Below are 22,549 nucleotides of genomic sequence, written 5' to 3'. Positions count from 1 at the left end.
AATAAGCAGCCTTATAAACCACCAGTCAGGAGTTATTACTCTAAAACTAAAAGTAGAACTGAAAGAAGCAGTATCCCACCACCTTTTCAATGCTAATATTAGTACTTGTGAGGTATGCGGTCAACTGGGACTTGATCTGAATTGTCTTTCAACCCCTTGCTCTGACCCTGCAGCCCTATGAGTAATCAGGCAGCACACATGGAGCAGCGTGCATGCTGAGGGATCAGCTCTTTTGGCAGCCAGTCTTTCAACACAATACACACCCTTAGGTACAAGAACGAATTCAGATGTCTAGAAAACGGCATAACAAGTACTTTACAGACATACGTGCAGAAAAGATAGCACATGGGTATGGAAAGCATTCTACAGTAAATGTTACTGCACGCATTTCTTAGTGGTAAAGGCACATGAGCAGAAAACATGATTTGGTTCCTTGAACCCAACTGGATTTTTAGGACAGGTAGTTAAAAAACAGAATTTTTAAATTTGTGGACTAAAAGTCATTATTATAAAAGAGAACATATTATTCAAATTGAAAGTGTAATGCATATGTAGAGATACCTAATCATAAGAAATAATGAAATACAAAAAAGTTTTTTATTAAACAAGTGAAAACTATCAAACGTCAGTGCAATAACCAGAATTATTATTATTATACACACTAGTCATCAGTAAATGCTTCTATTTCCAAGCTTAAGTATAAAGTGCCTTTGCACCTTGGACCTCTACTTAAGACTACACTCACTAATTCACCCCAGTCAAGCAGCTGGCATTTGAACAGCCATAAAACAGCACTTTCATTTCTCCATCCAGATTCCAGGTGAGGGATTTCCAACCTGCATGAGCCAAAATTGTTTGAGAGTCTGTAACTGTTTTGCCTTATAAACTCCTAGGTCTGGAAAGATAAGCTCTCACCTAGCAGGGCTGTAAATCCAGATCTAGGGGGCAAAAGCGTTTTATATGCAATCCTCCTGTATGCATAAAGCTTTACAGACAGCATGATGCTCCAAGTTACTTGCTGTAAATCTAATGCAACTTACTACAGGTTAAACGTGTACTTGTTTTAGCCAGACTGACAGACTAATAGGAATTGCTCCATGCTATGAAAACTCATCTATGCACGTGGTTCAGCCAGTTATCCTTCCCATTTTAGGGCATACCCTTGAAAAAATTGATTCATACCGTTAGAATATTTGCGATTTAATTCACATTTTTGTGTTAGAAGCTGAAGCAGCGAGTCGGGACCTGTCAGAGGTTACAATAAAAAAGAAGCCAAGAACACATGACTGTTACTACACTGTACTTTAAAAGTTAGTGCTTGAAAGTAGGAAGTCTTCAACGGAAACAGCAAAGTCAGTCCCGAACCGGGAAGCGACCCGCGTGTCGGCAGCGCACCGGGTCCGGGAGCGACCGAGCCCAGCGCAGCTCCTGAGGCGAGCGGCGCGGGAAAGCAGCACCCCCTCAGGCCCGCCGCCTGGGCGGCGCGAACACAGCAGGGCGACAGCAACTTCCCGCTGCACAGAGAGGACGGCACTGAGACAACGACACCCGGGAGCCCGGAGCCACCGCCGAGCCCGACCCGCTCCCCCGGGGCAGGGGGCCCGCCCTCGCCCGGGGGCTGTGAGGGGGCCAACGGCGGCTCCCGCCCAACGACCCCGCCCCGGAGGCGCGCCCCCAGCCCCCGCGCCGCCGCCAACAATAACAGCCCCGCTCGCCCCCACCGGTAGATCTCCCCGCAGCGCCACCCCATTGGCTGCGCCCGCCGCCTCCTCTTTCCCCATTGGCTGCCCGAGAGCTCACACCGCCCCGAGTCCCCTCCCCACCCCCACCCTGCGCCTCAGCCGGTCTACCCGGCTCCTCACCCGCCCGGCCCGCCGCTGCCCCTCACCGTGTAGTAGGAGAGGAGCCCGGCGTTGTAGTCCAGCACGAACCAGCGGTACTGCCAGCCCTTCATGACATTGGTCCATTTGCTCAGCGGGCCCTCCATGATAGACGCCATCTTAGGCACCGAACCGGCACCGCCACGCACCCCGCCCGTGCGGCGAAGGGGAGCGGGGGAGAGACACAGCGGCGGCAGCCAGGAGGGACGGGGCGGGGCACGCAGCGAGGGGGCGGGGCCAGGAGCCACTCTTCCCCGAGGGGGGGGGCGTGGTTTGCGTGCGCAGCGGGCACGCGCGGCGGGAGGGGCTGGCGGCCCAACGGCTGAAGGGGAGGCGGGGTGCGGTGTGGTGAGGGGGGGAGCGCCGGGAGGGGTTAACCCGGTGTGCTCGGGGGTACACTGGGTTCATGGGTGCTGCCTGGGGGTCCCGGGCTCTGAGGTAGCGGAGCTTCCCCTCGTGGCTCAGGGGAGGCAGAGGGCGCGGCGTGAGGGAGGGCTGCACGGTGGTTATGGTGTGGTGTGGTGTGGTGTGGTGTGGTGAGGGCACGACGCCCTGGTGTGTCGGTTGTGGGAGGGAGGGGGGGTGTTAAACTGTCCCCTAAAATACTTGGTGCCACGGCAGCTTTTGATTTCTCTCGCTGTTGGGCGTGTTTCTCTGTTGTTTGCCTGTCCAGAGCGCATGTTGGGCTTACAAACTGAGTTCAAGGGGCCGGGTCTGTTACTGAAGGGGCTACAGGGCCAGAATGTGTAAAAAGGCATTCAGGACTTGAGGACTCTGAATGGTAAAGCTTGTTTAAATGGGATACAGCTTTCCTGTGGACTGAGCCAAGAGCGCAAAATGATTTCCCCAGGAGCTGTGGACAATTGTAAATGTGTTGTTCAGTGCAAGGCATGTTTTTGGCACTGATATTCTCTGACAAGTACATAACTTCAGTTGTACTTCAACATAAAAACTTCAAAGGACCCATACAGGTACTTGTGTTGCTTCCTAGGGATAACCAATATAGCAGCAGAAATAGTGCTTTTACCATCAGGTTTGTGCAGTCTTAACAGTGTTCATGGAATAGCCTCTTTCCCTTTTTTGTTTTCCATCAAGTATAAACCTGTGGGTTTTTTTTCTTTTTATGATTTTAATATGATACCTTTATAGTAGGACTGAAATAGGTCTAGTATTTTACAGTACTGCACCTTTATACCAAGTTAAATTAATTAGAATACAAGAATTACCCTGGTTGCCCCTTGTGAAAAAAATACCACTCAAAGGCAGAGCTTCCTTATTTGATTTTAGTGAATAAGAACTACTTTCATATTTTTATTCCTCTTCCCATTTCACATTGCTTACTAGTTTGTTCACAAGTGGAATTTATCCCATTGACTTTATAATGCCCCTTCGGGTCACCTGGTGGTGTGTTTATACATGGTGTTACCAGTCTTGAAACCCAGCTTGTTAATTTTGAGAACATTCTTTTTGAAGTTGTATGTGACCTCAGTAGCCTGTTTTCTTCTTTAGTTTCACTGACTAAACAAAGCATGGCTGCCTAGAGATTATACACTGGCAAGCAAAACAAAAAACATGAGATGATGCCGGAACATTACTACTACTACCACCATTTAAAGCTGTATGACGGGAGCTTTATCATCTCAGATCACTACTTTGAGTGTATTATACCATGAGTTGAAACCATGCAAAGGGCTTGTGCAGAAAAATCCCTTGGCTTAACTGTGGATTGGCTGCCTGTAGGTAGAGCATTCTCAATGAGAAATTCTCCACAAGAGCTTTCTATTTACCCTGGTTTGCCAGAGGCTGAACTTTGGCATACACTGAATATCTTCTGAGTTTTTGTTCTCTTTGACTTTTTTGAGGGGAAATGTGCCATAGACTTGTCTCTACTAGAAGCAGCGTGCGTTTTAGCTGAACCTTAAAAGCCCTGGTGTAGATGGAAAACTATTAACAGGTGGTAAAGGGAGTCCAGCTCACGGTTTCGTTTTACAAATGCAGTGTGAATATTCTCTTTAGGTAATTTGGCAGAGATCAGAGAATAATGGTTTTTCAAAAACCTTACAAATTTAAATAAATACATATGAAATTATAGTCTTATCAGCATTAAAAATATAATACAAGTTTATGTACTTTCTTGACATACCAGCATGATGTGTCTTCTGTGTATGTTGGATTATTTCAGTACAGGTTATATATACCATGTTGAAGGGATTAGTCTTAGTTAGATCCTTCTGATAAAGATTCCAGGTGCCCATTCAAATTACTTTGAAAGATCAGTGCAAACTTTTTAGTTCATTTAAACAAAAGAACAAACTGAAATTGGCCACAGCTGTGATAAAACCTACTTTGATTACTTTATGTGCTACATCAGCAGCATCAATGATTTTTAATAAAAGAACAGAATTTAGGGAGTTATTTCCTTAATAGAAAATTTTAGTTTGGTTTAACATGTTCTGTCTATCTGAAGTTTGAAACAAAAGCTGCTATTTTCTGTAGTTATAGGCAGTTTTATTGTGAAGTTCTCTGTATTTTACAAAACTGAAGTCAACCCCTTTAAGTAAAGTACTGTCATCTGAGAGAACTACTACTGCAGAGGTCAGCAGAACGGGACAGAAAGCAGCAGCTGTTATCTTGTGCAGCCTTTGTTTTATGCACTGCTCCATCAGCTGAAAATCTTGTCCAGCATCATTCTCTTGCCACACAGAGGACTCAGCTAAATTATCTTCCTGTAGTATCCCGGCCACACATGGATTTCCTGACCAGTCACAATGTTTAACCCATAAGATGGCCTCTGGCGTACTCACACTGTTCCAGTAGGAATGTAGGGAAAAACCTCAGATATGCCCAATCCTTTCTGTGTTTTCCAAGACATCCCAACTTGTACCCTACTTTTTAAAATTTCTTCCATGTTCTTTATCTAAGCTTGTCCAATAAATTATAGCTGGGATGGTTTTTGGCCATTATAGTTTAAATCTGTATGGGTTCTAGCCAAGAGGAAGGTACTGCTGACTTAATTACCAAAGAAGGACCAGGGTAGAGGGAATGAGAAGTATGCTGAAAGTCTGCTTCTTTAAGAGGAAGATGCTTTTCTATTGTGAATTTTCCAGAAGTTATAGGTCAACTAACTTTGAAGAACTTCAGTGGTGAAATTGTGTGGCTTGTGGGTTCCTTCAGGGTGTCTGGGAGTGTGACTGGCAGCAGTGAAAGTAGCTCTAGCTTCTCCCAACAGCTGCAACTGCTCCGAGTTCTGTAGAACATAAGGAAGCCATTTGAGAAGAGAACAAATGCCATTTTATTTTCTTTTCCCGCTTCAGAAATGGGCTGGTGCTTTCATTCTGCATTTCTTGTCCTATCAGGTCACTGTGTCAACCACTGACAACATAATCATTATAATTAAGAAATTATGTTTTAGCCTGATGCTGGGTGATTCTTTTTCTGCTTGTTGGGAGGAAGTAGTGTCTTTTATTTGTACCTTCAGTAAAAAATTCCCTCCATTTTTTTTTTTTTTTTACAGTAACAAATGTGCTAATAAATTACAGTCAAGTAGAAGGTGAAGCCTTCTCTGTCAGCTTCAGTCTCGTGCTACTGTCCTTTAAAGGTATTTCCTAGTCCCACTAATGCATATGCTGACTATACTAAGAACAGGAACAATGTCAGAGCCTAAACGTTTTATTTCTTCAGTATTATGTTTGGTTTAGGGGTTACAGAATGGAAGATAGATGGCAGAGAATCACCTTTACCTTACAAGCAGTTGCTCTTAGAAGAGGATAATTAAATCAAGTATGCCAGTAAGTGCCATGGTAAGTAGATTTTCTGAATAGATTTATTAGACTATCACCAGTTTTAATAAAAATGTTAATGAAAAAAATCAGCAATATAGTGGAATGAAGACGATAGTTGATTCTCTGTCATTCTGAGGCAAACAATTATATCTTGGGCCTTTCTTGCCAATTCCTGTGTCATACTAGCAAATAAAAGCCATCAGCAAGAAATTTTCCCAGTCCTGTCCATTTTAATCTATTTTTTTTCTCTGATTTTAATCAGAGAGGTCAGGGATGTGGAAGCTTGTGGAGAGGCAGAGACCTTTCTGAGTCTTCTAAATGACTCCATATTAGCATACACCAGAAAAAAAATCAAATTAGCACAGGTGGTGTGGAATTCAAGTCCTCAGGCCTCAGAGTCCCTGTTCTGTTTCTACATACAGCTTATGGTTGTGTTTGGAAAAGGTTTCACTAGATTCTTATCCTTTCATGGAATGTTTAGAGCTGTACTGGAGAGCATTATGATATTGAAGCCATTTCCCAAAAACATGTGTATTGTGTTCAGCCAAAATGTGTTACCATTTAAGAAAGGGCTGAAGAATCTCTCTTGCTTTTGAAAGATAGAGATGATCCCCAAACTAAGATTTATTATGTCTATAGTTATTTATTCCTCTCTAGTATTGCTGTATGTCTGGGGGATGATGCAGCAAAGAGGCAGCTGACTCACTCAACTGGCACTGATACATTACAGGACTTGGAAAAGTTCATCAGATGTTGCAGTGTGTGTTAAAAACAGGGTGTGATGGTATTCAGTTATGCAATTAAAGTGACTCACTCACTGACCAAGTCCCGTGACAAGGTCTACAGAGAAACACATTTTAAGGGCATTATAGATTTGAGTAGCCTTGTGACAATACTATAACTTGTATTTTGGTATGGTCTCATAAAAGAGGTTACAATTTTGCAGGACCGTTTGACATAGTGACATTATCTGGGAGTTGCAAGAGATCTAAAGTGACATTTTAGGACTCAGCATCTTCAAAAGAAATACATGTCTGAACTTACCTACATTTCTTAATGGCAAGTTAGTATCTTCTCTACTCCGTTTACCCAGAGATCAGAGAATTCCTCCCACCTGTCCTGGTCACCTGTGAGATCTTTCAGTGTTCAGAGATGAAGGCATTAACAGCAATACAATTTAATAGTGAAAGCACCTTCTAACAATATCCGTAACTTAAATATATATCTAGTCCAAAAGAATTTAAAGATTTGCCTAGCCTTTGTACTGAAGAAACAATTATATGAGCGATTTTCCATCTGCACATAGGTTGAGCTCTGGTAATCTGGAAATCAATCTAGCAACTATAAAAATGCTGGAATGCATTTTGCAGGGTAAATGATTCACTATAATCTTAGTACTATTTTGTTATAAACCTGACAGCATCATAATTCAGTCTTGAGAACAGCAGCCCTGATGTCTTTGCTGAGTGCAAGAGTGAAAGGTTCATAGCATGCTGAATCACATTTTATACTCCTAATGCATTGCTTAGATGGGTAACGTCTCATCATTTGATTTAAGCATTTTATCATCTTGTGGGCAGAATTTATTTAATATTTAATGCAGAAGTCCCTGCTATTTTCTTAACCGCAAATAAGTGATTTTTCTACTTTAGTCTCCACAGAGACTTTGAAAAGACATAGAGGAATGTTGCTGAACTGGAATGTTTACCTCATTGCAGCCTTGATATGCAGCCCACTAGTACAAAAAGGCAAATAAGCACAACCTCTTTTCCCAAAGGTTTCCAAACATTACCTCTCTTCATATTGTTTGGCCTATCAGTATGTTTCAAATAAGGTTACTTGCTCTTTGCAGTCAGTTTTGCAAGAATGCAATAGATACACTGTCTTCTCACAAAATTTAGACTATTTACAGTAGAGTTTGATGTGTAGCAAATTTAGCAAAGGAAAAGGTAAGAACTGATTTAATATTTTAAAGGGTATTGCCCATAATCATAAGGATTATAAGCTAGGTTTATTTTTAATTTGTACACTATATTTATCTTGTTGATACAGAAATATCAATGTTAGTATATATACACACGCTAGTAGATTATGCATATTATAAGGCTGTTATAAACAGTATCCTTGCTGTCTAGTACAAAGTCTGATTAAAATCTGTGTCTGTGTTGTTCCCTCCCCCTTCCCCCAGTTAATAGGAAAAATAACATATTAGACTGACTACGGTAATTTTTAGGGTACTAGGTGGGAAATATATGGAGATGAAAGGGAAGATAAAAGTGAAATCATGGAGACATAGACTTGAGCAATTAAGAACATAGAATGAGCACTATCTATCTGAGTGCTTCTATTACTCATTTTATTTGCATAGCTAGAAGCATTGAATGGGTATCTGTTAAAACTAAGTTTCAGTTGTGTCAATTTAGAATCAGTTTATGGCTCCTTCTGCGTTTCATTCTGGGATTTCAGGTCCAATATTTTTTTCTTTAGACCTAGAATCGCTCCCAGTGATTTGTGCATAGAAGGAGCCCTGTATACAGCATAGTCACTCATCTAATACTGCCCTGATTTTGGGATGCCAGAAAGATCTTTCTTTAGTTACTGTTTCTTGTGTAAGGATGGGAGATAAAGGTAGCAAGGTTTATCCTACCAAAAATTGGAGAAGTATTTTTCTTGTTATCTGAGAATTAAAATAATCCGGTTCTGTGCCTACTTTAAGCAGGATTTGCTTCCTCCTTGTTCTGATGGAAGTGAAAATGCAGAAATTATTTTTTCATCTTACTAATTCTCTCTTTTTCATCACAAATGACAAGCAGAGAATTGATTTAGTAGAAGAATAACAAGTAGCCACCAGAACTGGCAGAATAAACTCAAATTGCTCCCCAAAATTCATGATCTACACTTGGACCTCAATTTAGAGAGCAGATGGATGTTTTGCTACTTTGACAGCTCTCAGGAGCTGTCAGAAGTCTATTCTGGCTATGTGCGAGTTAGCAGACTCATGCAGAATTCAGCAACATCTGGTTTCCAGCTAAAGTGAGACTTTGGTTCACAGCAGCACCTCCTGCCACTTCATCAGTTTGCTATCAGCAGGAAGAAAACCCAGGTTTAACAATCAGAGGAAAGCCATAGTCCACCCTGGCTAAGTTTGCAACCTTAGTAGTATGAAGACAAAAGCCTGGGATGTGTTGTAGGACACATTCATCAGCTGTCTAGACTAAAGCAACCACTCGCACCAATTAAACAACTCCAGCTCAGGTGACTTCTGAGCTGTAAATTATTGGAGGTTTGGGAAGTGTACTAGGCCAGTATCTCTACGTGCTTACGTACTCCTACTGCCTTCCATAGCTGCTAGCTATTGCTACTGCTGGAGACAGGACTCTGGCCTATTTAGATCTTCCTTCTGATCCATTACCTCTAATATTATGTTCTTATTTTCACATTAGCTAAGGGATTCTATAGGTATCCTGTCCAGGAGGTTTTTGGGTTGTTTTCTTTCCAAGTAAGAGTGGAATTTCTGCGGAGATCTTTAATAATATTGTAGCCTAATTTTACAGTTTTTAGTCAAACATTATTTTGCCCCATTCTCTAACACAGGCAGTTTCACTGACACTTGCTGAAGCTAAAGTTGCTCAGAACTGCTGAGATACGCCCAGATGTCATGGAGGGAAACAAAGGGGATCCTACTCGGCTCGTAGGCAGCAGCACGCACAGACCAGCTCTGTTACTCAGTTTGTAAGCCAAGAACTTGATGAAAATAATCCAGGCTTTGTTGTGTGTTTGCTTCCAAGTTTCAAAAGTTCAGTCTGTTCTATTCCTGTTTCCCAGTGCCCTGCTAAACTATTTCAACAGTGACTGCAGCGTAACTTCTAAGCAAATGCTACAACAACATTAATAGTAAAATCTGCCAATGCTACTGGAGTTAACCAAATTCTCTGGACAGCTGTCAAAATGGCGAGTTACATCATTTGCTTTCTGTTGTCCTACAGAATTAATTTCTGAAAATAAACTTGTGAGAAATAACTAACAGGCAAGTCTGAGCATAAAAACATTCTACAGTATACAGTGAGACTTTGATTTCCATGGCATAAGCTGAAGTTGGTAATGTTTAGGATGCCATCTTTTCTTACAGTTGATTATTTGAGGTATAGACAATAAATAGTTGTTTTAATTTACTGGTCAAGTTTGCAATATAGTCTGTAGATTAAGCTTTTGGAAATAAGATAACAAACAAAAATAGGAGTTTAGTCAAGTCCTTCAAGTTCAGGCCAAACAAGCCAAAAGTTGTTCATACTTGTGTGTTCCATTGGTGTTGATGTGGTTATATGTACATAATGACGAGCAAAACTTATTGCATTGACTTAAAGATTAAAGCATGTTAATACCCAAGGGTAATCTCTGCTATTTATATTGTGTAAGAAAATAGGAGGATCTGAGCTTTTTATTAGTATTACACTCTTCAGTTTATGCTGACTAGTTCTAACTATGCTGTTTCTGTCATGCCAACTGGAGAAAAGATGCAGCTCTTCTGAATACAGCAAAATCAGTAGGAATTGAACTGTTGTCTTACCAATCTTTCAGATTCTGGTTTATGTGTCTGGCAATTTTAGACAAAACAATCTTACCCACAGTTTTCCCTGATCCAACTATCATTTACATAGATAACATTAACCCATTCTACCTGTAAGATGTTATGTCTTCTTGGCTTTACAGTTTTGGATGGAATTTAATCTGTTAAACACCAGGGATGATGTCTCATACAGTTAATTACTTCAGAGTCACTGCATTAAATTTACTCATTACACTGAGTTCCTAAAACATGTGGAGGACCAATCTTGCATTCTGAGTCTTTGTCTTTGCTGTAGAGTTAAGTCAACATACAATTTCTTTGTGTTTTTTTAGTGTATACCAACAAATCCTTCACTTAGCACTTTAAAGATTTCTGGGGATAATCAGCGCATTGTCAGCTGATGCGGTGACTGGGAAGCATAGGTAATACTCTGCACTGCAACTGATCTTAGTAGTGCTTGGCTGACTCAAGTGATTGCTGTCATTCCTGTTCCCACTAGCAACATGGGCATGTTCTGTACTGTGAATGCTCAGACAGTGTAACTACTTCTTGGAAATACTGGATTTTTTTCATGCACAGAGAAACTCTGCAGATGCCATCTGCCATTCTCTGGGTTTTTTTGAATGTACTGTGTCAGGATTCCTGATGTTAAGACATTGAGACAACAAGATACAGAGTGTAGGGAGATTTGACAGATAGATACGTATGTAGATGTGTGTGTCCTCATGAAAAAATCCAAATGGAAAAAAACATGGCATATTTGTGGAAACCAAGGCATACAGTAGCTTTAAATCAGGTTTACTTTACAGTGAAGGCATTGCCTAAGGTATAACAATGCCTCCAGTTAGGCCAGCCATGAAGCAAGTATTTGTCAGGGAATCCTGTGGAAAGGCTAGGAGGTAGGATAAGCTGGGAAGAACTTTCTGGTAGCTGTTTCTATATCAAATTGTTTAAATGGGAAATAAGTAGATTTCATACTACAGTCATTTTAAATTATTTATTTGTGCTTAAGCCCTGCCAACCAAAGCATAAGTTAAAAAGGAATTTTGTCTCTGAATCTTCAACATTCACATTTTCAAGCTTTTCTTGGCAACCTTAAAGGTCAGTAAGGTCCTATATTTTGCTGCTTTCTTGTTGGCTTTTTTAATTAAAGCTCAAGTAACCCATGGAATTTCTTGGCTCCAGAGGCTGCAACTTTATTGAAAAAAGAGACAGAAAATTGGAAAATAGATGATAAAATCTTGGTAGCTGGTAAAACTGAATTCAAATGACATATTTGTAAAGAATAAGTAGAAAGGCAGAAAAGGGGAGAAGAGCATCTTCCAAGCAGACAGGCCCTGTTTATCTGAAGTGGGACAAGGAGAACTTTTTATCCCACTTAACTTTTACTTTTGGATGGCATTTGAATTGGCCTTGTGCGTTTGGCAGCTCATCTGTTGAGCCATCTGTTTCAAGTTATGCATGCTCAGAGGGCACATCGCATCCAGGAATGCAGTTCCCCAAAACACAAGAAATTTGCATTGGATTTGCAATTTAGTGATCTGTAAACATGGATGTGCAATCATACATCTAAATAAACTCTGTTTATTTTGGAGAAATTGAAGCATTTATACAGCTGGAGAAAACTGAGGGCAGTTATAAGTGGCCATATTCACTGTCCAGTATCCCTCATACTGTGCTCAGGCAGTGCAAAATAAGAGAAAATCGCCCGACGTCCTCACTGGGAAGTGTTTCTTTTAGGCTGAAAAGTTCTTAATAGACCGAGATCTAAGGTAATAACCAGTTTTACAGCCCATAGAAAAAGTATTTTAAAGGGATTGTAGGATAAACTGTGGTTTGTCTCTCTGTAAATGGATCATCTCCAGTCCCTTTGCAGTGCTACAGATGAACTGGGTAGCGGATCAGAAAGCTATAACCAACTTGCTAAGAGCCTTCAAGTACCTTCATGGCCAGGAAAGAGGATTTGATCCATAAACTTTAATGGCACATTAGGTAAATTTTGTATTATTTATGGCATACTAGTAGCACTTATCTTTTTCATATGTTATCTGCTTTGAACATACGTTTTTTGGAAGAATATACTGCTTATTCCACCCCTCCCTATTCCTTCCTTTCCCCAGAATGCTGACTCAATTCCTTTACTCTTTCAGTCAGCTTGCAGTTTTAGGCATTTCCTTGTCTGGTTTTCAGTGGAACATGTTACTTCCCTCTCATCAGCATTGTGCAGGTCTGTTGCAGCTCTTGAATAAAGTGTTGGTTGGAAATGGAAGAGGTCTCTTTACAAGCATAGATACGGACATAAGGCCATTTTCTCTTCATGTAGTACACTACATGAAGGAGGTTTGTGTAGCAGTTGTGTATGGAAGAAGGAAATATGCTCACATAATGCAATGATGGAAGTAATGGTAAATCCAGAACCAGCCAGGAGACTTGAGGGATACATGTAATTTTGTCATAGATTCTCTTTCTAGATTATTAGATTTCCTTTTTCTATGTTTTTACATTAGCCAAAACCACAGATTGTTTCCGTTATCAACAAAGTTTGAGTCCTCTGGTGATGAGGATTGGACTGAAGTAATATAGTTGTGAACAGAGGTTGACCAAATGTATATCCATTATATTGTTTGGGTAGATTTTATTCCATGTACACAAAGAGTCTAATTATGACATTACGTTGAGTGAGGTGCTTGGAAATACTTCTTACTGGAAGTAGGATACATTTCATCCCTTCCAGCCTCAACCATTCTGTGGTTCCATAATCAAATAATTGTATTTGCACATCTAAAATTTTAGGAATTTTACTTTTTTTGTAACATATAATCTGCTCGTCTGATCAAAAATAGATCTTTATATAACATTGCTTACTCAAGAATTAAGTTGCATTCCTTTTCACATTAGTGGTCCCAAAAGAGCTGCAGAATTGATGAACTTTATTTCAGCAGTTCTACAAAATTGAGGTACCTGAAAGAAAAAAAAAATAAAGTCTAATTAAAATTTTGCCTTTTTGAATATTGTTAGTAGAATAACGCTTTTCTCATATGAACAATTTGTTATTACAGACCTACAGGGGCAAGGGCAGACCTGCAGATATATAAAAAAGACAGCTGTATGATAATGGTAAATGGGAGAGAGAGAGAGATTCTCTGCTGGTTGTGGAGTCTGCCAAGGATGCGGGTGCTATGTTTTGGGCAAGAGAACTCTTAGATTAATACCATCTGGCTGTTTTTCACCTATGCCAGTTGTTATATAGGCCAAGCCTACTGTCCTTCCTCTACCACATTTCTTGAAGTAGGAAGTAGATAAAAAATACAGTCATTCCAGTTACCTGACTGGAAACATAACTATTAAGTGATTTAGAAACCCAAGGAAGTGATCCAAGCTTCTGTGCTTCTATCAGAGACTTTGATCAAAAGTTTCCTATCCATATCCTGAGGCAATTTCTGGATACTTTTCCCCTTTCAAGCCTCATTGGCAGCAAAAAAAAGCCTGGCTGTAGGATTGGCTCCAATTTGCTGTCCAATGCACATGATAAATACAGTTAAAAACCCTCAAAAACCTCCACCACCCCCAGATCTTCTATCTCATTCTTTTAATTGGTACCTACTCTTTCTGAGATATCATGCAGATCAGCTTTGTTTCCTGGTCTTCAGTTTCGCAAAAGACAGAGATGTATCACACCAAGGTTCTTCAAAGCCTCTGTGTAACAATACTGGTAACTCAATCTTTGAAATTGCTCTGTAAACTCAAGTCTCAATCCTATATTGAGGTCAACCATAGATTTTAAAGATGTGATTGTAGAAACTGCATATACTGGAAGAAGGGATTTGAAATTATCAGAATTAGATATTATGTTTTCATTTGAATATAACAAATTTTGCAGTATCATCCAGGCCTGTCACAAACTTTTTGTTGTTTAAAGTTAATGGACATCTTGCATACGTAAGAATCCCAGCTACAAAAATAAGGATACTTAAAAGCAAGAATAAACAGCAGATACCTGTATTTATAAACAGAAGAATACAGGTTTTCTTAACCTTGACCACTGCAAGGTACCTGTGTGCTTTGTATTTTGGGGCCTACAGCAGTGCTATCTAGCTAATGGATTTGTTGTGTAGTTCCATGTAGGAGACCCACAGCTAATTTTTAGCCTTGGATTTATTCCCTACTGAGGAGAATTGGAGTTAAATAAAGTAACTCATCAATATATTCATTACACTAAATAGCTCTGCTGATGATTTTGAAGTTTTTTTTTTTTGTTTTCTCATGCTTATCTGAATATATGTAACTTACCATCACCTAATGCTATCACAGGGGAAGGAGACAGAAATTCACTAAATCATTTTTTCCAAGTATTTCTCTAAGGAAAATCACTAGAAATAACTTGTTTTGAACAGGAACAGATCCTATCTCTTCAGTAAGCAGAAGAGACTGACAATCAAGAATGTTTCAGTTTTGGATGTAATCTGAATGCCTTTTGAATCATGGAGATTCTTTCAGGAAGAATACATCCTCTATTTCGGTAAAACTCATCTACCTATCTGAGTTTAGCTAGCTTATATGGCTTCTTTCTCTGTCTTAGACCTAAAATCTCAATACTTTTTTTCCTTTGGACCTCAGTGTTCTTTGTCATTTTTATATATCATATCCATTTGTCCTGTGAGCACCATGGGGGATTTGTCCTTCTAAAGAAAGACAAATTTGTCATGTTGCACAAATTAAACTGATATGGGAATCTGAAAAATCTGGCTGGTTTGATACTTTTGCATCATCATCAGTAATTTTGGTAATCTAATATAGATACTTACGTATAACTATACCAATACCTTCTTCAGTTGCTTCTCAGCTTTTGTGCATCTCATTTAAATGAATATTATCAATAACAGTAGGAGCTAGCTTGTCTTGCAGAGTTTGGGGTGCATTTTTAAGGCTGGAATATAATTAAATGTTATTTTATTTGTAAACTGAGCACATTTGATTGAAAAGCTGTTGTGAAACTACTGAAATCCTTGATGTAGTTTTCAAGCCACAGTGATTATTTCACTGGAAGTATTTTCCATGGCTGCTTTAATTGCTACAAAAACTCAGTTAAAGAAACTTTCATATGAATGGTCAGTGGACTTTTCTAGCTACATCTGTTGAACATAACAGGTGAAGATGCTGAAATATCTTTTATTACAGATAATAGAGAAGAAATGTAATTTGACACAGAGGTAAGCAAGTCCTTGTCAGCTGATGGAGTTCAATTCATGCTCTTTTGCATCTGCTTAGTCAAGTGCACACCTTTAAAAGTTGCATCAAGGCTGAATCACTGCTGCGTTACTTCTGCAATTTAATCTTAAAAAACCCAAACCCAAACTCATGGGAAACAGATCAGTCTTTAAGGAAGTAATTTGATCATCTTTAAGGATAATTCATGTTTCAGTTGCATTCTTCAGCCCAGTGAGAACATATGTTAAATTGTGACCTATTCACTGCACCTCTCCTTTACAGCAATAATTCAATCTTTGATATTTAGCCGTGATATGGGATGTGTTTAAAACATTTTTCATAAAGGCAGATATTTTAGGTGCTATCTCATCAGTCAAGTTATATCACTATTATTGATAGTGCTAAAGTGATCTAGAAGAGTGAAAAAGAAATAACATGTCCATAATTCAGGAGTCCAGAAAACAGAGGTTTTAAGGCAGCATTCCTCAGTCTTACATGTTGGCATCAGTGGGATTACATGTTTTGCACTTAAAGGAACATCTTGCCTGCTGGTGTTATGCAGTAGTTGGCTGAGTAACAGAATGGATTTCCTGCTACAGAGCTGTAAATCAAAAACAATCCCACATGGTGGGTTCTTATTTATGGACATACAACAGGGTTCTGAGAAGGAGGAGTGCAGTAGAGTATCTGTAGAGATTCCTGCAGACTCACACCAGATTCCTTCACTCTGCAGAAAGAAGGCTGCAATATAGTACCTGATAGCTTTCACAAGGTGCCACCTGCAGTCTCCCTTACAGCACGCAAGACTTGATACAGATGTAGGCAAGTAATGCTTTGCTCTTGCTTCTCACTACATTTATCAACAATTTGCAATCTTTTCCGTAGCAACAAAGGCATCAAAACACGTAGTTTTAAATGTGGCTTAATTGTGGTTAACTAATAAGGTTGAATCGTCTCTGTGCTTGTCTACTCTGAGGGCAAAATCATTAATACCTTCTCAAATATGACTGATTTAACACTATTGTTAAGACTTTTGATTCATCTCCTCACTGTATCATAACCCAGCTGTGGTTATTGCTGAAACAAAATGGCACATTATTTACATTTAGGAACGTTTTTAACTAGTAGAGTAAAATGTGACTATTGTGTTGTCCTGAATAAGGATGAATTTATACATGTGTTTTAAGTGTTTTGCTGTGTTAGTGTCTTGGTTGCAGGCAGTAGGTTACTATGGCTTGGGAAAGTTAGGGGTTTTGTCTTATGACCAACATTATTGCATCAGCGTTATTTCATTTTCATAACTTCCAAACCTTTTTGACATTGTTATTATTGTAATTAAGACTAGATGAAAATGAAAGAAAACTGAGAAGAAGGTTCGGTATAAGAAAATAAAAATAATTAGGACAAAAAATGGAAGTGTCAAGAAGAAACACTTGTTAGTATCAAGACTTAGAGTAATGTCATCAAAATGGCATCACGCCATAAATAGTCTTGAGTTTGTCTTAAAGCATTTCATGAGAAGAAAAAAGTTCAAATGGTCAGTGACATGCTCTGTTATCTGATTGCTTTGTGGCTTACTTTCTGAAATGAGTTCATAATGTTTCTAAAGTGCATAGTTAATAAGTTCTAGGTTAGGGGATTGCTTGGAATTCAGTGTGGAGATTTTACATATTTTACATTTACTTAAAACAGAATTGCAGTTGTTTCAGAAATGCAAGCTGGCATTCAGTGGATTTATAGTATAGACAACATTTCTAAGGAAAAGGGGAACAGAAACTGTAGGTAGAAGCCTTTCTGTCAGCTACCTTGGAAGCATAATAGTTTTCAACCCTCATTTTGGTCAAATGTACAACGTACATTACAATAGTGATGTGTTTAATTTATAATGAAGACTGTTACTGTTTCAGCAGTGCTATCACTGTACAAGTATCACTTGTTCCATTTCTGTCAGAGCATATATTAAGCTGTACAAGGAACAGCTAAATCTCCAGCTGCTGCATTAGCTGGACATCATGGCAAATTAATGTTTATTGATGATTTTTCTGGGTTTCAAATATGATCATGAATTAAATATTAAATCCTATGTGAACAATGTCACTTTGCTGCATGTCACCCATCTAGTTTACAAAGAGGTCAAATTGGCCTCTGATACATATCTACGTTTTTTCTAATTCTTTTTGGAGTTTGAGGTATAGCCCCATGAAATTGGCTTACACAAATTAGTTGGGGAAAATATGCTTGCAGTCTACATGAAAAGATAAATTGTGTATGTTTTAAAATGGTGTAGATGAGTCTGTAGTGCTGCATTTTAAATTTGCCAGCGGTTCCATCAAACAGAATTCTTTTGAAGAGATTCACTTAAGCCTTATTTAAGTTATTATCAACTGTAACATTCCAATCTCTTGATAAAAATTCAAGATTGTTCTTTCTAACTATCACAGTTTAAAAATAGCTTTGCCTTTTGGGATTCTGAATAGTTGCAATATAAATGACATCATTTTCCAAAGAGGTACAATTATTCCATACTGTGCTTTGTTTCTGTGTGACATAAGACTGCCAGATGAAGAAATGGAATTCAGATATATTCAAGTATTTCTGAACAGAGAACACTGTTCACCTGAAGAAATATGCAAAGATACTTTAATATCCTACTTTGTGCTTCTTTAATACTACTGTACTTTGTATAAATTTGATTATTCCATGACCCACTTTAAAACACTTTCGAGGCAGCTATAACTTTGAGAAGCTGCAACCTACCAAGATGAGCCAAGAGCACAGGACAGAAGGAAGCAGCAGATTATTCCTATGCAGTTTTCATAATGATCAGTATACACGCTTTAATAACTAGACGTCCTCCTAAAAGATAACCTGTCAGACTTGCACAATACAGGTTTTATGCAAAAAATTAACAGGTCTCTGTGGAAGATCTGATTAAGAAGGTCAGGCTAGATTATTGTAATGGTCTCTTGTGGCCTTAAAAGATACTAGTCTATCAGTAACCCTATATGTAGAAAACTTGCAGCTGCATAAAATGTAGAGAGCACATAAATCATATCCAGGGGTGTGTTTCTATTCAAAGGCATGCCTACAGTTGTGACTTCCTGAAATAACTGGTGTTGCTAGTCCTGGAAAGTACTCTCAGGAGGGACATCTCAATAATGCAAGTCTTGCAAAAATGCTGTTTTAGATCAGGAGTACAGCTGTTGCTTGGCTTTCTGAAACCTGTGTGACGTAAGACAGTCTCTGTTTACCTGTAAGCCAGTTCCAGATCATACAACAGTAATTATAGTTTTGCTAGGATTTTGTGTGTTCATGCATATAAAATCATGGAATTATAGACTGATTTGGATTGGAAGGGACCTTAAAGCTCATCCAGTTCCAACGCCCTGCTACGGGCAGGAACACCTTCCACTAGACCAGGCTGCTCCAAGCCCTGTCCAACCTGGCCTTGACCACTGCCAGGGATGGGGCAGCCACAGCTTCTCTGGGCAACCTGTGCCAGAGCCTCAGCACCCTGAAAGGGAAGAATTTCTTCCTAATGTCTAATCTAAGTCTCCCCTCTTTCAATTTAAAGCCATTTCTCTTTGTCTTATCATTACATGCCCTCGTAAAAAGTCCCTCTCCAGATTTCTTGTAGCCCCCTTCTGGTAATGGCAAGCTGCTCTAAGGTCTTCCCAAAGCCTTCTCTTCTGCTTTCTTTTGTTCTGTAACATGCTTTTCCTTGTTCTTTTTGTTCTGTAAAGCACAAAATGATTTAGTCCTTCTGACATATAGATCCTTAATTGTGTACATGTAATATTTGAGCTACTAATCTGCTTTGCACTCAAATTCCAGAAAGCTGAGTATGTCTTTTCATGTTCAGGTATGCAGGAGGCAGGAGTGAGTCATTCCTCTAGCCAGCCCTCTGAGTGCTCACAGGTTATAATACTTTTCCTAGAACGAGCAGAACAAGTCCTACTAAATGCCTGTGTGTTGTTTTGGGAAAAAAATAATGGGCTTCCTGTGTGCTGATCATAATGTAAACAAAACTATAATAAAGAAGGGATGGACACTTAAGATGTTGTTTCCAGGAAGACCAGTGGATATGATTAAAATGTTATTGGCTTTACTAACAATGATATCTGGTAATCACAAGATATTTATAAACCACAGAGGTCATTAGTGTCTCATTCTGACTCATGTGTGGCCTTTCTCTGCTATCTTGAATTTGAAACCTGTGCAGTAACAAGTCAACTGTACCAGAACAAGTCACTTTATGTAAGAACAAGTGCCTTACAATGTGGATTTGCACCAAAACGGTTCTGCCATTGCTATTGTGGCTACACTGGCGCAAGTCTCATTCCTCACAAGCCATTTAGCTGGTTCTGATTTATTAGTAGTCATTTGTTTGTACAGTGTAGGCTTAACCTTGTGCATTGTACTTTTAAAGAAGCAGTAAAGAACACTGAGATCTGGTACCCATTTTTCAAAATGTCAGTACTTGGAATCATAGAAAATTCCATTACATTAGCATGCTAATACTGTTCTCCATGTTTTTTTGGTACCAAAAGTGTCCTGTACTAGAAGATTTTAGGACAAAAAAATATATAGCAATTATTACAGAGCAGATTACAGATTAACACATTTTCTGCAGGAGAATTCATGGTGAACGTGAGAAGATATGAAATTAAACTCTTAAGTGTTTACCTAGTTCACTGACCTTTTGACTTTCTCATGTTCGTGACAAGCTCTCCCAAAAACCTAGCGCACAATCCCACTACCCCTCCAACATCTGCACAATTCTCAGGGCAGGAGATACCGCGGAAGCCCAAGATTGATGGAGTCAGCAAAGGCAGGCAGAAACATAGTGTTTCTACTGAGGAGCAAAATAAGGGGAGTGGTACATTTAGTAAGTCCCCCAGTTCCATGCTAGCCAAGCCCTACTGAGCTGTGCGTGACTAAGCCAGGAAAGGAATTGGAGGACATTGTTTTGCAAACCTGCCAGTGGTTTGGGGTAGATTTTAATAGCCCTATTTTTTCTCTTGACAGAAAGTAAGTGTGAAGTCCAGTTTTATGACTCTATGTCAGGCAATGATAGTTTGACTCCAGCTTAGAAGCAGATAGCTTTTTCCTTCTGGGAGCTGTCATTCTGGATTCGTACAAATCTGCAGCACAACAGTTCATTGTTAGCACGCTGACAAGTGTGTTGTAATTACTGCAGAGATGCCTGAGGCTGTCAGCTGGATGGTTTAACTCAGGTGGTTAGAGGCATCCAGGACAATGTTTCTCTGTGTGAGGCACAGAATGTTCAACAACAGCAAAATGACCACATCAATTCTATGTTGATTGAATAGAGCTCATTTTAATTTGTAAAGGTCACAGTGGCTACCTTGAGCGATTCTCGTGTTCTGTGGACAGAGTGGTCATGCACAACAACCATGTGTTTTGACAGTCCATCCATCTTTCAAAGGAGCCAAGCGTGCTATGCACACGGCCAGGGTGTGAAGATACACAACCAGCTAGCTACCTGGTACTGCCAATGAGTTCCTCAGCAGCAAGCACAGTTTGTAGTCTGCTGCTGCTGTAGCTTAGGAGAGCTCCACAGCAGTAGGAGAAGGCTGGATCACAGACCGCTGTGCACTTCAGTTTGATGGAGCAAAATGATGGGGTTTGTTGTGTTTATTTTCTAACCCAGGGGATTGAGGAAGGTCGGGTCCCCAGAGGCAGCTGTTGGCCAAAGCAGATACACCTCCTGGACAGCATCTACTGCTCAGAGGGGACATGGGGCATTTGATTGTGCTCTGGGTGAGGCTGCCCTGCAGGAAGGGCTCTGCTGGGAAAGGTGAGTATCGGAACAAGTGCCTGGTGTTCCTTGACTCTGCACCATTATTTCAGTAGCCTCGCTGCAGCTGTGGGTCTAGTGCTGGCCCAGATGGGAAACACTTGATGCAATACCCAGCAGAGAGAAGTGGAACAGCAGCAAGAACACATCTGCTGAGACAACTAGCTTGCTTACAAAATCCTGCTCACAGCAGTTCAACATCAACCCTCTAACTCCAGAGCCAGGTCCCATTACCCTTTGTCACATTTTCCTTCTATTGGTAATGCAAAGACATCAGCCTGGGAGTTACCTCTCTCCTGAGGCCACCAGTGTGCTGCTGAGCTGTAGCTGTTCTCACCCAGGGAGAGGACACTGAGAGGAGGAGAAAACAATTGACAGAGCAAAGGGCATCCATGTGAGATCGTGGCTGCTAATGGAAACCCAGACCCTTCAGATCCCTACAGAGGGAACGGGCTCAAATACTGCTGTCCTCGGGAGACGCAGCTGTAGTTTTGCCATCTACTGGTTTAATTTCCAGGTATTAATTATTGTGGGATAGTATTCCAATTTTAATCAAAGAAGAAAAAAAATCAACCTAGAAGTATAATAGCCTGTGCTATTTTCTAGGGATTTTACTTAAGAGGAAATGAGTGTGAGGTGGAGTGGAGGTATGCCAGTGAGTATGTGAATGGTGTGAATATTTCTATATCTGTTCTGTTTTATATTCTTCCCCTCCATATCTTCTTTTTCTTGCTGAAACAGTAACTGAGAAACAGGTCTGTAAAGCAGAGCTTCTATAAAACCTTTGTTACAGAATAGACAGGAAGGAGGGAGCCAACACGTTTCATGGCAGAGATGAGGAAGAGCAGTGCAGAATGACTGCCAGCTGCGGAATGACAGGATGCAGAGGTGGGGCATGAGTATCATCACAAGCATGAAACTGAACGGAAGAGGACAAAAATGCAGAGAGGTGGAGAAATAAAACAGAGCACATTGCAAAACATTTCCAATAATCATGTATGACTCCAGGTAATATCCTTTTATCGGCCTGAATATGTCTTTCAGGCTTAAATTTGTGCTTAATCCCTCTTGGGGTAAAAAAGCAGATGTGTTTTCCCTCCGCCCTCAGTGGCTGATGTGTGATGTGGTAGTGGAAAAAGCAAGTGGGATAACCAGTGAGGGGGACTGAGTGGGTACAAGTAGAGCAGTTCATGTCCTCGTGTTCCATGGCTCTGTGTGGCAGCAGGAGGTTTGCCCGTGTGAAGCTGGAGCCCTGAAGTGGAAGGAGCAGGAGAATAGATGGTGGCACAAG

The 22,549-nt window shown here is 40.1% G+C and overlaps 1 protein-coding gene and 1 long non-coding RNA gene across 5 annotated transcripts in view; one reads left to right on the top strand and one right to left on the bottom strand.

Moving 5' to 3' along the window:
* The window catches only part of OSBPL9 (oxysterol binding protein like 9), a 63,680-nt gene extending 61,573 nt beyond the window's left edge, over positions 1–2,107 (bottom strand). For 2 of the 4 annotated variants that reach the window (XM_062623194.1, XM_062623195.1), the window contains exon 1: positions 1,889–2,107. In XM_062623194.1, the coding sequence (XP_062479178.1) occupies positions 1,889–1,999 (111 nt within the window). In that variant the 5' untranslated portion in view covers positions 2,000–2,107. Of the gene's footprint in view, positions 1–716; positions 1,033–1,122; positions 1,394–1,888 lie in introns of those variants that run through there. The other 2 variants (XM_062623197.1, XM_062623196.1) reach the window with 2 other exon arrangements.
* Positions 2,108–4,093: 1,986 nt separating this feature from the next.
* On the top strand, positions 4,094–22,253 carry LOC134165971 (uncharacterized). Its single transcript, XR_009965708.1, has 3 exons — positions 4,094–5,478; positions 5,562–5,668; positions 22,052–22,253. It is a non-coding gene; the product is annotated as an uncharacterized LOC134165971 (long non-coding RNA).
* Positions 22,254–22,549: the final 296 nt, after the last annotated feature.

The sequence above is a fragment of the Pezoporus occidentalis genome, unplaced genomic scaffold (genome assembly GCF_034315485.1).
Source record: "Pezoporus occidentalis ecotype Australia unplaced genomic scaffold, CSIRO_AGI_Poc_V1 ctg25, whole genome shotgun sequence".
In the NCBI taxonomy this organism is placed as follows: domain Eukaryota; kingdom Metazoa; phylum Chordata; class Aves; order Psittaciformes; family Psittacidae; genus Pezoporus; species Pezoporus occidentalis.
Note: the sequence above shows the minus strand (reverse complement) of the source record. Positions and strands in the feature narration are given on the sequence as shown.